Source organism: Protopterus annectens, chromosome 17.part0 (genome assembly GCF_019279795.1).
Source record: "Protopterus annectens isolate FY-2018-M chromosome 17.part0, PAN1.0, whole genome shotgun sequence".
Taxonomy (NCBI): Eukaryota; Metazoa; Chordata; order Ceratodontiformes; family Protopteridae; genus Protopterus; species Protopterus annectens.
In genome coordinates this window covers 632086313-632105322 of record NC_056751.1, presented here as the reverse complement: position 1 = coordinate 632105322, position 19010 = coordinate 632086313, and the positions used below count along the sequence as shown (strand labels likewise).

General features: G+C 39.0%; 1 protein-coding gene across 1 annotated transcript in view; it reads left to right on the top strand.

Moving 5' to 3' along the window:
• The window catches only part of LOC122791483 (protein phosphatase 1 regulatory subunit 12A-like), a 1771856-nt gene that overhangs the window by 990848 nt on the left and 761998 nt on the right, over nt 1-19010 (top strand). The window contains exon 11 of the mRNA XM_044059226.1: nt 15280-15477. Within this exon, the coding sequence (XP_043915161.1) occupies nt 15280-15477 (198 nt within the window). The remainder of the gene's footprint in view (nt 1-15279; nt 15478-19010) is intronic.

Below are 19010 nucleotides of genomic sequence, written 5' to 3'. Positions count from 1 at the left end.
CTTTCAGGACCAGGGGAGCTAGGAGGTAGTTGGCTAGCTAGGGCTTGAATTGTCTCAGTAAAGAATTGGTTAAAACTGTCAGAAACTTCTTCAGGGGTTTTATCAATAGTAGCAGCAGGGATTGGGGTTGAAGTTTGTCCAGGTTGTAGTAGATTATTTAAACCTGCCCAAAACTTTTGAGGGTTATTTTGATTTACTGTCTGTAAATTACAGTAGTATTGTTTTTTGTCTTGTAAAATGGATTTTTTTAGTTTCGTTCCTGGATTGCCTGTATTTAATGTGATCTTGGGGGTCTTTAGAAGAATGCCATAAAGCCCATGCTTTGTTTCTAAGGGTAATTTTGAGTTTAGACTCTTTAGAAAGCCATGGCGTAGTTTTTGCCTTTGTTCTCTTTGAACAAACAGGTGCATGCAAATCAAGGATCTCAAGGAATTTGTTGTTAAAGTATGCTACTGCTTCCTCTAAGGGGAAGTGTTTTAGAATAGACCAATTACATGAGTTTAGTTCTTGTTGGAATTTGACAAGGTCAAAGTTTTTATTGTTTCTAACCTTTCTGAGTAAGGGTTGTTGAGAATTAATGGCTTTGTGCTTAATTGCATATGTGAGAAGGTGATCGCTTAGGCCATCATGGAGGGTACCAGAGGTGTACAGTTGGGGGTGACTATGAGTACCCAGTCAAGTATGCTTTCTTTTTGGTTGGGTTTACCTATCCTGGTAGGGGTGGATATGATTTGTGTAAATGCATGCAGGTGAATATGGGTGGTTAGGGATTCTGAGGAACAGGTGCCCCAGTCTATGTTAAAGTCTCCAAGTAGTAGGGTTTCTTGGAGGTAGTGACATGATAGCCAGTGCAGGATATCTTCAAGTGTAGATATATTGTTACCTGGGGGAATGTACAAACAGATGATATTAATGCATTCATTTGTATGAAGTTGCAATTTGGTGGCAAGAATATCTGAGTTATTAATCTGAGGTGGTTGTATTACATCTATGGTGACATTCAACTCAGATTTATAGAGTACAGCTACCCCACCCCCCTTCCTTGAAGCACGATCCAGCCTGTGTATGTTGTACCTAGGTGGTAACACTTCATTGTCTGTAGTGTTAGGTTTTTAACCAGGTTTCAGATAAACAGAGAATCTCAGGGGAGTGGACATTCAGAAGTGCATGCAATTCATGTACCTTGTTATTAATGCTTCTAATATTGAGTTTACAGGCTAGGAGAGAGTTAGTTGGCCTATTAATTGTAGGTTTGTAGCTTAGATTGCAAGTAGAGGGGGTATGTGTATCTGAAGTGGGTGGGCCAGGGTTGGGGTGAATATCACCACCAAATATTAGGTTAAGTCTATACTTGGTGATGAACTTCAGGAATTTGTTTATTAGTTTGTGGTAGTGTTTGGATCTAGAGCTAATGTGCCTGGGGTTGAGATGTTTACTGACTGCCTCTGTCCATCAGAGACATAGGTACCAAACCAGGGGTTAATTTCTGGTTACCCATTCATAGGTCCAAGTTGCACTTAAATAGGGATAAGGAGGAAGTCTCCTTCAAATGGATAAGGGAGCCTGTTGCAGAGAATGTGGATTATTTGAGAAACATCTCTCTGTCTCCAACATGTCATATTTATGTTGCAAGAAAAATGCAGGTCTTTTAATCTAGTAGCTCTGATGCTGTTGCTTGTTTTGCAGATGTGCAAAAGGGTCATCAAAACAGGGTCCAGGGATGCCTTATATGCCAGGCAAAGATTACCTTTCAGAAGTCTGTATGATAACAAGTAGAGAGGCAGGGCTTTAAGGAGATCAGCATAGGACATTGTGCATACTCCTTGTGTTCATTTTGTAGACCTTTGTGGACATTCTACTTGCTGCATGTATCATATCAGGTACATACCTAAAGTGGGCATTATACTCTCTGATGCATCAGGTTAGGACTGAATACAGTGATATGATGACTTCTGTGGATCTAGATGCCATGCCCTTGCTTATAAGTTAAGCAACATAGAAGGACTTTCTTGCTAGCTTGGACATATGTTGGTTGACTGCTAGGTAACTATCTACATGAGTTTCCAGATCCATGAGTAATGAATCAACTTTTCATGGGGTGTTTTATTGATGACATAGTTACTTGGGGCGGGTGACTTCCCAGAAAGTACTGAAATACATTTCTTCATGTTGAATTTTAACCCATTGCATTGGCAGGAAGCATTTGTCTGTGTTGAACCTTCCTAAAGGGTATTCTAAACTTGTGGGGATTCAGTGACTGCTCCCAGTTTGCAATCATTTGCAAATTTGGTTAGCCAGAGACCTTTGGCATTGGCTTTGACATCCAAGGAGTAGATACCAAGGATGAGTGGGCCTAGCACAGAGCCCTAAATATTTTATAAGGTTTGTAAGCAACTACTAAGCTAGCTGCAGTTGTGGGCCATTTTAAGCCTAGATAGATTTTAGGTGAGAATCAAATCCTTTACCTTGTCTGTGAAGTAAACACCTTAACCATTATACAAAGCTATCTTCTTGCATGTGGGAAAATATTGGAGCCCCTGCCAGCATCATTAGAAAGCATGTTTTTCTTGTTTTGTTTTTCCTTGAATATGTAGAGAAAATGTGTGTTTTATGTGTTAAGTAGTTTACCACATACTTCCTATGCATTCATAAGCTCCCTTGTTGGACCAGAAGAACTTGGGAATCAGCAAAATGGGCTGGTCCTGTGCTAATTATTCAGACTACCCAGGGAGCTGGGGGAGGAGTTTGTGTTCTTCTCTTGGCCAGGTGACCAGTGCATATTTTAAGATCCTGAGTCAACAATGAGAGCATGGAGTAAACACAATGGAATGAAGAACAACAACAGTTATTCCCCTCCACAAAGGTGGCCTAGCAACAGACCCGGGGAATTACAAAACCATAAGCCTGAACAGCCTCATCTATAAGGCCATGGAACATATTATGGACCTCATAAATAAAGACATAGGCGACCTCCAAACCCTGGATCCTACCCAATTCAGCTTCGTCAAGGGCAGGTCCTGCCTGCTAAAACTGGTGGACTTCTTTTTAAATGTGACCAGGGCCATTAACAAGGGCAGATCTGTGCACGCAGCATACCTCGACTTGGCAAAGGCTTTCAACACAATCCCACATCCACCGTTACTGATAAACTTAGCAAACTGAATGTAAACCCCTTCTTTGTAAGATGGGTTGCCAACTGTCTCACAAACTCAACACACTGTCAAAGTGGGTGACTCCACATCAACCAGCAGACCTGTTACCAGTGAGGTGCCACAGGGGTCAGTGCTAGGCCCCTACTGTTTGGTACATACTTTTCAGAAGTTCAGGTCAAAACTAAGGGGTTGTGGCTGACCAAGTTTGCAGATAACTGCAAACTAGGAGCAATCATTGAATCCCTAGATTATGTCAGTATACTCCAGGAGCGTCTCATGCAGACCAATGACTGATGTATTAGTCACAGTCTTAGACTGAATGCAAAGGAAAGCACCTCTATGACACTGTTCAAGAGGAACCTGGATAAGTGGATGGGGCACTGTAAATTCTTACTGGGGATAGTGCCCACAACCCTCCTGGACCTGGGCAGTCATCAGTAAATGCTGTCCTGGGTATTGACTAGCATTTCTATGGTATTACATTGTGATGAAACAGCTAGGCTTAAAATGACGTCTGGGTCGATAGCCTAATAATCTCCTGTGATCCTACACTGATCTCCTTAAAGCATTGAAAGAATCTGACTCTCCTACCATGCTCAAACCAACAAGAGGTCTGAGAACATTTCATTTGTACCACATATCTGTCTGAGGGCATATTGTTCATGATGAGTGACTATATTTTGTTCATAAGACTCCTTGGACACGTGTAAGCAACTGGAGTTTTGCAGGAACATGAACATGTAGAATGCGTAATATGTCACATCCGCCCTCTCAGTAAAGTATAGGGACTGTACCCCATGGACTCCATGGAGAGTTTGATTTGAATCAGTATATTTTACTAGAGAGAGTCTGCAGAGTGGCCATGTTCTCACTTTCTTTCTTCCATTGTTGACAAGGGCAGCTGGCTTTGTAATGACAGGAAATGATTCTCCCCTCTATACCTCTCAATTGACCCTAATTTTGTTTCATTTTTTTGGTGTTTTCTTTGTACAATTTGTGGTTTTCTGGAAGATTGTTGAAATCTGCAATCACTAAGTAATGGCAAAAGTTTGAGTTTCAGACTTCATATCTTCCAGAAAATGCATGCTAATGCAAAACCTGTTATACTAGCAGCTAAGTAAGTGTACAAGAGTAATATTTAAAATATGTCCCATTTGGGCTTTTGTCCCTTGTATCGGATTCTTACACTAAGCATTTGAGAGCTATGCCTCCCACCTATCACAGTGAATTACACTGATTTAAGTCAGCCTGTTGCCGTAAGCAAATGAGAACCAGTCTAATTTCATACAGGCTGTGATATCTGAGAGAAATGCTACCTTGATAATGTTGTAGGTAGGGCATCTTTTCACTCACACTTTATCCTTATCCACTACTGTGGATTCATATTTGCAGACAAACTCAGAACACAATAACACCTTTCTCTATTACTCAGAAGCTAAAAATAACTCATCCCATTGCCCCGTAGGATTCATGTGTCAAAGGAGTCTCCTCCAGTTTGTTAAACCTGAACAGACATACAATTTATTATTTTATTTTAGTTTACATTTGTTTACTGGGAAAGTCCGACTTGGAACAAAGCCAATTTTCAGTGGATGCCCAGGGAGAAACAGTGCAGGTGCATGTCTTTGTAACATGGGAGGAAAGTGGAGCACCCGGAGGAAAGCCACACAAACGTAGGAAGGACATGCAGACTCCACACAGCAGGCACTCCAGCCGAGAATCAACCGGCGAACCTCTTGCTGTGAGGCAACAACGCTACCACTGCACCGTCCACAATATCACTTCTGGATGATGTTCTGGTCAGTGAAACAAACACCAGTGCCTTCTTATGATAAGTGTAGAGTTTCATCGCCATCATGCTGTCAGTCAGCTTTCACTTGCAGACAAGCTTTTATACTTTCCTAATTAAAAGTCCTTTACTAACTGATGCCATTAATCAGAGGCACTCTGCATGCCATTGGAGGACTATCCATTAGACAACTCATCCACCTTTTAAAATAAAAAAAATGGGTATGGTAACTAAATTTGCTATAGCAATATGTAAAGTCTGACACAAACTGCTTTACAACTTTAGACTTTACAACTTTAGAGGTATTTAAACAAAAATATCAGTTCAGATCAAAAATAATACCTTTGTATTATATTTCAAGAAAACTAAAAGACTGTCTGCAAGTAAACCTTTCTTGTCTTGGAGTTACAGTGAGGTTAAAATGATTGACCCTAATTGTATTAGCCATTGGTTCATTAGATAATGTAGATAGACACAGGTGAAAGGAGAGCTTTGTTTAGTTCCTTTTGTGGTAGGATTGCACTGGTAAGTAAAGGGTCTAATGGTTTTTAAACACTGTTATTGAGTTATCACTTGTGACATAGGCAGACTTATATAAACGTAATCAAATCATATTAAGTTCACATTTGCAAACATTATACAACACACATATTGTTCTATACAATATAGTCACACCAGCAATCCATAAATTGTTCATTTCCTACCTTCTCTTAAACTCATTTCTCCCCTAAGGCATTTTTTGCATGTCTTGTTCCCACAATTTCCACTTTTTTCTATGTAATTTACTGCTACCCTTTTCTAAAGAACCCATTTCCTGTTCTTTTATCTCCATTACAATACTCATTACAAGTATGGTTGGTTTAAACTCTGATTTCCATTTTGTAGTAGCTGCTTTGGTCTAATTAAACAGATTTATGAATCATTAGAGGTATATATATTAATGCATTTGTCAGAATGTGCACAATTTTAAATAGCTTTAGTAGATTTTTCTCCTTCTATCACATCAAAAGTAACCAGTTTAGAAGGTCATTGCATTAAATGTCTGGATCTGTAACTGTTGCAGCTTTTTAAATATTATCTTCCGTTGTACAAATCCTGACTGGTAGTGGTATGCAGGTCCAGCCTTTGGCAAAATAGAGCCCTACACAAAGGACTTCATGGCACTAACTGCTGCTGTCTGGTCCTCCGTTCTCTTCTTCCCCTCAGTTTTCTCCTATCCTGGCCTACTCACACTATTCAGATTATTTTTTTTTTTCACACTTTGTTTTTCTCTCTAGCTTTTTCCGCCATCCTTTCAACATTTCCAAACTGATCAAGACTGATCTGTAGCTATGAAAGAAATGAGAGTTAAGCCAGAGCTTTGAAGGCCATTGTGCACCAGAATCCATGTGCTTCTTATTGTTTTGAGGAGCATTTTACAGTATTTTTGTCCTTGTGTTCTATTTTAACCATTATCCTTTCAGTACACGTGCAAAGCCAAAGACTTGAAATTCAGAAACTGTAGAAGAAATAATTTAATTAAGCCAGAAGCAGTGGGGTTCTAGGTGTTTTGAGCTGCATTTTATAGCTTTTCTCTCCAAACTTTGTCCAGTGACAGATGAAAAAAAATAATCCTAGACTAAGGAATGAAATTCTGTCTTATTCTTTTTCTTTCAAGCAGGGAATAAGTTATGTCCAAGGCTTAAAGTTCACAGATGATAAAATAGTGTATGTTTATCATTAGATCACTGTTTTAGTAGCTTAAGCTGTACGGTTATATCCTACCCAAGGATATGATAACCAGTCAGCTTCCAAAGCTTTAGGGCACCTTCCTTGTGGTCTAACTACTGAACAGTTCAAGGGGAGTGATATAAAATTAGTGTTTAGGGTGCAAAACCTTCAGAACTTTCTTGCTGCTGAAGTACACTCTTCTTGTGGGTTTCGGGTTATCAATGTTTGGCTAGAGCTTAAAGGCTAGACAGGTAAGTACTCCATCCCATGAAAGGGACTGTTAATAGGGTTGGTCTTTTTCTGAGGGGTCTCCCAGGAAGATAAAACCTAAAGTTAAGCATATTTTTTCTCCTGTATCACATAGGATTGACAAAAAAGACTGGCTTCGGTTTGCTAAGGGCTTATTTCAAGCCTTTCAATTTTCATATTCTAAATTTAAAAAGGAAGAGATTGTCCTGTCTGTCAGATTCTTATTCTCAGTCTCCGGTACAGGTTCTTTTTTGTAGAAAACAGAAAAAACAATCCCAGCAAGGCACAGACAAACAAATTTTCAAAAAAGCAATAACACAGGGAGGTTTGAAAGAGAGGGGGGGATCCCACCCCATTACCAAGGACAGTCTAAAAAGCAGACTGACTATATGCCCCTTCATGTCTTTTCCCCTTCCCTACTTGGCATCCCAGTAAAGTCTTCCCAAAGTCTTAAGTATTCATCTCCCTCTGTGCCACCAGTTAACCTCAGACATTTGGATTCTGAGAATCATTCAAAAAGGTTACAGCTGGCACTGGGGCTCCCATCCTCCTTTTCAAGGGATTCCTATGCATCCATCCAATCAAATACCCTTGTTTCCTCATATCCTAGATGAAATGCTATCTGAGGGCATTGTAGAACATTTTGCCCCATATCAGACAGGGGAAGGATTTTATTCAAGAATCGTTCTGGTGCCAGAGAAAGAAAGAACCTGGAATCCTGCCCTAGACCTTTCTTTTCTAAACCTCCATCTCAAGATCCCAAAATTCAAAATGCTATCTCTGCAGTGTCTGTTACTTCTTATACCTCCTTTCAGTTTTCTAGTAACTCTGGATTTAAAAGATGGTTACCACATTCCTCTTCTCAAATATTTCAGATGCTTTCTAAGATATTCTTGATCTGGTTTGCATTTTCATTTTTCTACCTTACTCTTTGGTTTGTCTACAAGGAGTGCGCACACACTCTCTCTCTCTCTCTCTCTCCTATATATATATATATATATATATATATATATATATATATACACACACACACACACACACACACACACACACACACATATATGGGCACTTAAACTGACTTTTAGGAAAAAGGTTTGGGGGAGTTTGTGTTCTTCTCTTGGCCAGGTGACCAGTGCATATTTTAAGATCCTGAGTCAACAATGAGAGCATGGAGTAAACAGAATGGAATGAAGAACAACAGTTATTCCCCTCCACAAAGGTGGCCTAGCAACAGACCCGGGGAATTACAGAACCATAAGCCTGACCAGCCTCATCTATAAGGCCATGGAACATATTATGGACCTCATAAATAAAGACATAGGTGACCTCCAAACCCTGGATCCTACCCAATTCAGCTTCGTCAAGGGCAGGTCCTGCCTGCTAAAACTGGTGGACTTCTTTTTAAATGTGACCAGGGCCATTAACAAGGGCAGATCTGTGCACACAGCATACCTAGACTTGGCAAAGGCTTTCGACACAATCCCACATCCACCGTTACTGATAACCTTAGCAAACTGAATGTAAACCCCTTCTTTGTAAGATGGGTTGCCAACTGGCTCACAAACTCAACACACTGTCAAAGTGGGTGACTCCACATCATCCAGCAGACCTGTTACCAGTGAGGTTCCACAGGGGTCACTGCTAGGCCCCTACTGTTTGGTACATACTTTTCAGAAGTTCAGGTCAAAACTAAGGGGTTGTGGCTGACCAAGTTTGCAGATAACTGCAAACTAGGAGCAATCATTGAATCCCTAGATTATGTCAGTATACTCCAGGAGTGTCTCATGTAGACCAATGACTGATGTATTAGTCACAGTCTTAGACTGAATGCAAAGGAATGCATCATCATTCCATTCGGTACAAACAATCTCCCTTCACACTATTAAATCAACAGCAATAGCTTAAGTACCCACAAAGTAGTAAGGGACCTGGCATCACAAGTTGACTGCAACCTTAACTTCAATCACCATATGGCTACTGTAGTAAGGAAGGCTTCCCATGTAGCACATGTAGCACACTTGATTAGTAAAGCCATTGCTTTGAGAGCAAAAGAGGTTGTAACCCCTCTATACTCAGCACTAATCAAGCCCATAATTGAATATAATGCCCCATTTGGCATGTACCATACAAAGCACCTGCAGCAGCTGGAGAGACCTCAGAGGTTTTCTAATGAAGAAGATCAAGGGGCTCCAGCATGTGTCTTCACAGACTGACTAAAGTCTCTGTCACTGTACTCCGTATTGCATAGACTTCTTAGGGGAGACTTATACTTGGCTTACAGAGCAAATCCAAGACCCAAATATAATGAACTTGCTGCATATCAGTAAATCAAATGGGACTAGGGCTACCCATTCCAGGTACCTAAACTTGGCCTGTGACTTAAATAGGACATGCTGGAGGGACAGATTTATCTCCTAGTGACTGTCGTGTCTTTGAAATAGGCTACCTGTTCATGTGAAATAGAGCACCTCTATGACACTGTTCAAGAGGAACCTGGATAAGTGGATGGGGCACTGTAAATTCTGACTGGGGATAGTGCCCACAACCCTCCTGGACCTGGGCAGTCATCAGTAAATGCTGTCCTGGGTATTGACTAGCATTTCTATGGTATTACATTGTGATGAAACAGCTAGGCTTAAAATGACGTCTGGGTCGATAGCCTAATAATCTCCTGTGATCCTACACTGATCTCCTTAAAGCATTGAAATAATCTGACTCTCCTACCATGCTCAAACCAACAAGAGGTCTGAGAACATTTCATTTGTACCACATATCTGTCTGAGGGCATATTGTTCATGATGAGTGACTATATTTTGTTCATAAGACTCATTGGACACATGTAAGCAACTGGAGTTTTGCAGGAACATGAACATGTAGAATGCGTAATATGTCACATCCGCCCTCTCAGTAAAGTATAGGGACTGTACCCCATGGACTCCATGGAGAGTTTGATTTGAATCAGTATATTTTACTAGAGAGAGTCTGCAGAGTGGCCATCACTTTCTTTCTTCCACTGTTGACAAGGGCAGCTGGCTTTGTAATGACAGGAAATGATTCTCCCCTCTATACCTCTCAATTGACCCTAATTGTGTTTCATTTTTTTTGGTGTTCTCTTTGTACAATTTGTGGTTTTCTGGAAGATTGTTGAAATCTGCAATTACTAAGTAATGGCAAAAGTTTGAGTTTCAGACTTCATATCTTCCAGAAAATACATGCTAATGCAAAACCTGTTATACTAGCAGCTAAGTAAGTGTACAAGAGTAATATTTAAAATATGTCCCATTTGGGCTTTTGTCCCTTGTATCGGATTCTTACACTAAGCATTTGAGAGCTATGCCTCCCACCTATCACAGTGAATTACACTGATTTAAGTCAGCCTGTTGCCGTAAGCAAATGAGAACCAGTCTAATTTCATACAGGCTGTGATATCTGAGAGAAATGCTACCTTGATAATGTTGTAGGTAGGGCATCTTTTCACTCACATTTTATCTTTATCCACTATTGTGGATTCATATTTGCAGACAAACTCAGAACACAATAACACCTTTCTCTATTACTCAGAAGCTAAAAATAACTTATCCCATTGCCCTGTAGGATTCATGTGTCAAAGGAGTCTCCTCCAGTTTGTTAAACCTGAACAGACATACAATTTATTATTTTATTTTATTTTACATTTGTTTACTGGGAAAGTCCGACTTGGAACAAAGCCAGTTTTCAGTGGATGCCCAGGGAGAAACACTGCGGGTGCATGTCTTTGTAACATGGGAGGAAAGTGGAGCACCCCGAGGGAAAGCCACACAAATGTAGGAAGGACATGCAGACTCCACACAGCAGGCACTCCAGCCGAGAATCAACCGGCGAACATCTTGCTGTGAGGCAACAACGCTACCACTGCACCGTCCACAATATCACTTCTGGATGATGTTCTGGTCAGTGAAACAAACACCAGTGCCTTCTTATGATAAGTGTAGAGTTTCATCGCCATCATGCTGTCAGTCAGCTTTCACTTGCAGACAAGCTTTTATACTTTCCTAATTAAAAGTCCTTTACTAACTGATGCCATTAATCAGAGGCACTCTGCATGCCATTGGAGGACTATCCATTAGACAACTCATCCACCTTTTAAAATAAAAAAAATGGGTATGGTAACTAAATTTGCTATAGCAATATGTAAAGTCTGACACAAACTGCTTTACAACTTTAGACTTTACAACTTTAGAGGTATTTAAACAAAAATATCAGTTCAGATCAAAAAATACCTTTGTATTATATTTCAAGAAAACTAAAAGATTGTCTTCAAGTAAACCTTTCTTGTCTTGGAGTTACAGTGAGGTTAAAATGATTGACCCTAATCGTATTAGCCATTGGTTCATTAGATAATGTAGATAGACACAGGTGAAAGGAGAGCTTTGTTTAGTTCCTTTTGTGGTAGGATTGCACTGGTAAGTAAAGGGTCTAATGGTTTTTAAACACTGTTATTGAGTTATCACTTGTGACATAGGCAGACTTATATAAACGTAATCAAATCATATTAAGTTCACATTTGCAAACATTATACAACACACATATTGTTCTATACAATATAGTCACACCAGCAATCCATAAATTGTTCATTTCCTACCTTCTCTTAAACTCATTTCTCCCCTGAGGCATTTTTTGCATGTCTTGTTCCCACAATTTCCACTTTTTTCTATGTAATTTACTGCTACCCTTTTCTAAAGAACCCATTTCCTGTTCTTTTATCTCCATTACAATACTCATTACAAGTATGGTTGGTTTAAACTCTGATTTCCATTTTGTAGTAGCTGCTTTGGTCTAATTAAACAGATTTATGAATCAGTAGAGGTATTAATATATTAATGCATTTGTCAGAATGTGCACAATTTTAAATAGCTTTAGTAGATTTTTCTCCTTCTATCACATCAAAAGTAACCAGTTTAGAAGGTCATTGCATTAAATGTCTGGATCTGTAACTGTTGCAGCTTTTTAAATATCATCTTCCCTTGTACAAATCCTGACTGGTAGTGGTATGCAGGTCCAGCCTTTGGCAAAATAGAGCCCTACACAAAGGACTTCATGGCACTAACTGCTGCTATCTGGTCCTCCCTTCTCTTCTTCCCCTCAGTTTTCTCCTATCCTGGCCTACTCACACTATTCAGATTATTTTTTTTTTCACACTTTGTTTTTCTCTCTAGCTTTTTCCGCCATCCTTTCAACATTTCCAAACTGATCAAGACTGATCTGTAGCTATGAAAGAAATGAGAGTTAAGCCAGAGCTTTGAAGGCCATTGTGCACCAGAATCCATGTGCTTCTCATTGTTTTGAGGAGCATTTTACAGTATTTTTGTCCTTGTGTTCTATTTTAACCATTATCCTTTCAGTACACATGCAAAGCCAAAGACTTGAAATTCAGAAACTGTAGAAGAAATAATTTAATTAAGCCAGAAGCAGTGGGGTTCTATGTGTTTTGAGCTGCATTTTATAGCTTTTCTCTCCAAACTTTGTCCAGTGACAGATGAAAAAAAAATCCTAGACTAAGGAATGAAATTCTGTCTTATTCTTTTTCTTTCAAGCAGGGAATAAGTTATGTCCAAGGCTTAAAGTTCACAGCTGATAAAATAGTGTATGTTTATCATTAGATCACTGTTTTAGTAGCTTAAGCTGTATGGTTATATCCTACCAAGGATATGATAACCAGTCAGCTTCCAAAGCTTTAGGGCACCTTCCTTGTGGTCTAACTACAGAACAGTTCAAGGGGAGTGATATAAAATTAGTGTTTAGGGTGCAAAACCCTCAGAACTTTCTTGCTGCTGAAGTACACTCTTCTTGTGGGTTTCGGGTTATCAATGTTTGGCTAGAGCTTAAAGGCTAGACAGGTAAGTACTCCATCCCATGAAAGGGACTGTTAATAGGGTTGGTCTTTTTCTGAGGGGTCTCCCAGGAAGATAAAACCTAAAGTTAAGCATATTTCTTCTCCTGTATCACATAGGATTGACAAAAAAGACTGGCTTCAGTTTGCTAAGGGCTTATTTCAAGCCTTTCAATTTTCATATTCTAAATTTAAAAAGGAAGAGATTGTCCTGTCTATCAGATTCTTATTCTCAGTCTCCGGTACAGGTTCTTTTTTGTAGAAAACAGAAAAAACAATCCCAGCAAGGCACAGACAAACAAAATTTCAAAAAAGCAATAACACAGGGAGGTTTGAAAGAGAGGGGAGGATCCACCCCATTACCAAGGACAGTCTAAAAAGCAGACTGACTATATGCCCCTTCATGTCTTTTCCCCTTCCCTACTTGGCATCCCAGTAAAGTCTTCCCAAAGTCTTAAGTATTCATCTCCCTCTGTGCCACCAGTTAACCTCAGACATTTGGATTCTGAGAATCATTCAAAAAGGTTACAGCTGGCAATGGGGCTCCCATCCACCTTTTCAAGGGATTCCTATGCATCCATCCAATCAAATACCCTTGTTTCCTCATATCCTAGATGAAATGCTATCTGAGGGCATTGTAGAACATTTTGCCCCATATCAGACAGGGGTAGGATTTTATTCAAGAATCGTTCTGGTGCCAGAGAAAGAAAGAACCTGGAATCCTGCCCTAGACCTTTCTTTTCTAAACCTCCATCTCAAGATCCCAAAATTCAAAATGCTGTCTCTGCAGTGTCTGTTACTTCTTATACCTCCTTTCAGTTTTCTAGTAACTCTGGATTTAAAAGATGGTTACCACATTCCTCTTCTCAAATATTTCAGATGCTTTCTAAGATATTCTTGATCTGGTTTGCATTTTCATTTTTCTACTTTACTCTTTGGTTTGTCTACAAGGAGTGCGCACACACACACTCTCTCTCTCTCTCTCTCTCTCTATATATATATATATATATATATATATGGAGTCCATCTATTATGTGTTTATCAAAATCCACTTAAAAAGACAAGGTGGGGGGCTGCCAAATATTCAGAAGCTCTGGGAGTCTAGACGCCTTGTAATGCATTGAATGATTTTTGAAAAATAATTACTTGTTAACTGATTTTTTACTGCATCACTGAAGAGTTATTTATGTATGTACCTGACAGTAGTGTGTCCACAGATAAAAACTGGTGATATTTTTAAACACACACATGTACTTACACGGAAAAAAAGCCTGCACCAACTTTCTAGCACTTGCTAACCTTAACCTTGCCCCTAAACCTAACCTTTCCACAACACTACCACTAATCAAGGCAACAGGGATACAAACATACCTATATACACAAACACACATACTGCTCTACACAACAACTATGCCCTCAGTTATCTGTACTCTAACCCACTTACACTTGCATGAGCACTATACCCCCTAATGCCAAAAACCTTTAGAATAACTAAAAGTTTTAGTATTACTTTCCCAAACCCACACATAACTTGCCCACACATATTTGATTGTGCTGTTCATCTGAATTTTTTAAATTTCTGTGAATGGAATAATCAACCACACTTCACAGTCATTCATTCCATCAATCAGCAGCCAATGTGACAGAGTAAGCAACACCCATATTTCAGCCTTAGTCATGACTGAAGTCTGTGATGACAAGTTCATTGTTCACCCAGTAAACATATGTATAAATTAAATCCACAGTGCATCTAGAAATTTGAATGTAAGTCTCATGGATGTTGGCTGATTTTTGCTGCCTTCATGTTATTTATGAAGCTTCCTGGCATGGCACCCTGTGCAACAACACTGATCAGTTCCCTTTTAGTAACTTTGTTTGGCCATCACTTTTTGTTTTTTCTCTTTCAGTCAACATGTTACTCAATTTGCCAACCTAGGATCATCCCCATAAATACAGTTGTCATTCTTTGTAAATGCCTTATGGAGTTTAGACATATTGTAGCCACTGGCTTTCTGCATCAGTGTAGTCATTTGTCAGGGTCTGTGAATCCTTAGTGATTGATGATTAACCCACTGGTTCTAAGCATTTCCAGTAACATAACATTTTTGATTCTTTTCATGACCATGCATAGGTTTGTAGTTGTTGGGATAACTCTTAGATCTTACACTGATTCTACACCATGGTTCTTCTTGAGCATTTCTGCAGTTCTGATTTCTTGTGACGCTTGTTTATGGAGCCTTAGTCCTTGCCTGCTTCAGCTAGTCATTTAAGGACTTAATATAAGTTGCCAGATTTTTCCCCATATCCGAGCAACATGTGTAGTAGTGGTATCTTTGAGAACCCTTCTGAAATTTAGATGTGCTGGTGATGTTTGTTATTATGCTTTGTGTCTTTAGCAGCTAATCAGCTGCATGTATAGTGCTGTTTGCAAGTATATGGAGCATCATAGCTGTAGTATAGTACAGATCCAGATTTTTGTGATATCCAGTAACATGTCAGTCTTCCTGTAGGGACTCATTTCAATTTCCTCGGACAAGTTCTTATTCACGGCAGCGGATTGGCAGTGAGACACCAGACACTACTGTGGCAGGCTTGAGTAGAAGTTCTTCTTACACTCGAAGGTTAGCTGAGATGGAAAGTGGGCGTAAGGATACAACTGCCTCTCCATCAAGTGATTCACAAGGTTTGGGATCTGCCTACCAAAGGAGGTGAGTGGCTATCAGTTTGGTACCAATAAAAGAAAGCAGAGTTTTGTTTTTGTTTTTCAGGTCAGATGACAAAACAAATTGTAGAATGTTATTACTTCATCACAGATCAAAGTAAGAGCTGTAGAATACATGTCTTAAGATGTTATGTAGTTTTATAGTGCGTGTTCAGGAAAATTGAAAGGCCACCATTTAGGTTTAGAAGTTAGTATTGGGGTGGCAAGCAACATAGAGCATATTGCTGGAAGTTTTACTTTTCCATTTTCATAAGAGCCATGCTACTAATCCCTGGATCTTTGGGGTAAATGTATGCAAACCCTTCCAGTCATCAGGGTTTAACTTGAAGGAAGCTAAAGCTGTTATACTGTTTAATATACAGAGGAATTTTTTTCCCATGTTGAAAATCCTTTGGGTAATGAACCTATCCCTCCAAGAAGTCGCATTGATGTTAAAATGTAATTTCAGACTTTTGGAGCAAGCATTTATATCAATACCAGTGTTTCTGAGATGGAGAAGATCTAATAAAATTGGGTCTTTCATAGCCTAAAAGGCAAGGAGAAAACCTTTGTTTGTACTAGATGAAAATGTGAAAACATTTCTAAATCTATCCAGGTAGCTAGGGGAGCCCAGGCCTTTGATTCTCTTGGTAAGGCAACAGTGAGGCTCTTTCAAGGTGGGATACATGTTTGGTATGATGCATACCAATACGAGTGGTCCTATTCAATGATCAGCCTAATAAGGAAGGAATATAGTGCGACAAGTCCTCAATGGAGCTTAAGAATATACCTTTGATAATTAAATTGATAATGAAGTTTCCATACTGTAACTGAAATGATGATGAAAGGACAGTTCATTGTTTAAAATGAACTGTAATGACTGTATATTTGAGTCAGTTAATATGATAATCGGTGATAAAGATGAGTTTTTTTAATGGACTGCACTATATTTTTTTGCATTAAGTCTAAGGCCATGGTCAGAAAACTAGGTGCTGCTTTCCTGTTGAGTATGAATCTGGGAAATCAGTAATGGCATTCCCAATTTTCAGTCATCCTAAAACTTGGTAAATCTTAGACCTTGCTCATCTGTATTCAGTCAAAAAAGTCAACAAACAATGGGCACCCTTTAAAGAAACCAAACATTTTTAACAGACTCCTCAAGAGTTGCCATAGCCAGAACTCCCCTACTAGCAACTCTTATATGCTTCACCCATCCTTATCAACCTCAAAAAAAAAAAAAACAGATTTAGATAAACTGAATACATGCTATATCAAAATAGCTAAATTTGCTACTGGATCATTACACAGGTCACATTGCTGTCTAGCCCTCAAAAAACTCTCCTGGCTTTAACTACCTCAGCTTCTTGCATGCAACCAATTAATCATGGCCCACAAATTACTCTATAACCCCGAAAAAACTCTAGCTCTCCAAAGCTTATACAACCTTACTCTAGCATTCGAACACTGTGATCATCAAATAAAAGTTTACTACAAGTCTCTAAAACTAAGAACACTGCAGGAGACTCCTCCTTATACTCTTCCTATATCTCAAAAACCTGGAACTCCCTTCCCCATATTATTAGAACTACTGACAACACATATCAGTTTAAAAAAATTACTCAAAAATTGTCTGACACTTGGCTCTGCTCATGCAACACCCCTGGCTGATCTCCTGTTATCATAAGTATGCCTTCCATTAGTTATTCAGCCTGTCTCTTGGACAGTGATCTTAGATGTATTATGATTTTTCTTTTTTTCTCTTTATTCTTAAATGTGTAATAAATCTAGAATTATTTTTTCTTTACAAATGTAAATTAATACTCATAGGTTCTATGTTCCATATCTGATGTTGTATCTACTGTTAGACTTGCTGTATCTACAGTAACTTGTGTTGTGTATATTATTTGTCATGCTGTATTTACTGTTACTAATGTTGTATGTACTGTCACTTTTTGTGGAGCTTTTCTCCCAGGGCCTCCACTGAAAATGGGCTCTGCCCAGTTGGACTTTCCCATTAAACAAATGTAAAATAAATAAATAGAATTAAGTATTCATGTTAGGCAAGTAATGCTGAAGAGAAGAGGATCCAGCACACAGCTTTATGGGACTCCACTAGTGACTTGTCTGTTAGTTGAGAAGGTACAATCAGCTCTCACTTTTATTTGATCAGATAGCCTATTAACAATCCATCAAGTAATTTAGTAGCTAGTATTTAAGCTGGTAAATCTATTGACAATGTCTGCATGAGGAGTTGTTTTGAATACCTTAGTAAGTACAGCATTAAATTAAATGACAGAATGACCAGCAGTCACATCCTCTGAAAATGTCAACCAGTTAAACAAGCTATTCCCTTCACAACACTATGAGTGTTTGTAATGAGGTTAAGATTGACCCCACAATTTTATTGTTAATTCTACAGAGGCTAATCGGATAAATAAATTCATTTATAATACCCTTATGCTGTATCATCACCACAACCACTGTCCTGAGTTCAGGCTCATACCCTGTGCATAGGCTGAGACTGAAAAGCTTATGGGGGAGTTCAACTGCTTAAGGGGAAGGATTTTAGCAGTGCTTTGTGCTATCAGTAAGACAGCCTGGTATACTGCCTGAGCCAATGTTACTGTTTTTTTATTTTGTTTTGTTTTGGAAATAGGTTCTAGAATCTGGGCCATAGTGAAAATGGAAGGAACCATGTCAAAAGGTTCAATGGAGGGGACATTAGAGTGTGAAGTTGATGAAAGCATTGAGCTAAATTTGTCAACCAGGATATTTGTTGTGGCTCTGGTATCAAAATAGGTAGTTCATTGAAATAGTTAATGCTGTTCACTTTCAATTCGGTACAATATTGGGCATTTATTCTGATACACCTTTGAACAAACCCTTGTAATTTTCCTTCAAAGCATTCAATGGTTTGATTTATATTCAGCCTTCCTCTTCAAAACGGATGTACTTAAGACTTCTGTAAATTTGCTTTTATTCTTACTATTGACTAGTGGTGATTTTTTTAATGTGAACCATGTATGATTTTCTTCTCCTGTTACCGAGTTTATTTATTCAGTTTATGACTGAATTTCCTATCATACCTATGGCTAATATGTTCTGACTTATCTTCACATTGTTTGAGATGTTTGTTATATCTTTATATTAGTTGGAATGGCTGTAAAATTCATGGATAAATGTGGTGGCTGTAGACAGTAGGGTGGCAGGGTACAAAGCACTTTGGAAATTCTTGAGGCTTTCAAGAATAAAAGGTTGCCATCGTAGGTAGTCCCTAAATGGAGCTGAAATTGTGACAAATGTAGTACAAATTTTTAGGGAAAAGGTAACATGGTGGTGAGCAGATATGATTGAGCGCCATAAGAAAACTACAACAGCCTTGCCTTTAATTCATTGGCATCTTTTTGCCTAGTAAGAAAGCCAACCCTTTCAGAAATGTGATGCAACCCTTACATTTCATCTGTAGCAGATCTGTAGCTAACCACAGTAGTTGATCTCCAGTATTGGCTTTATTTGATTGGATCCCTCTCTAGCAAGTAT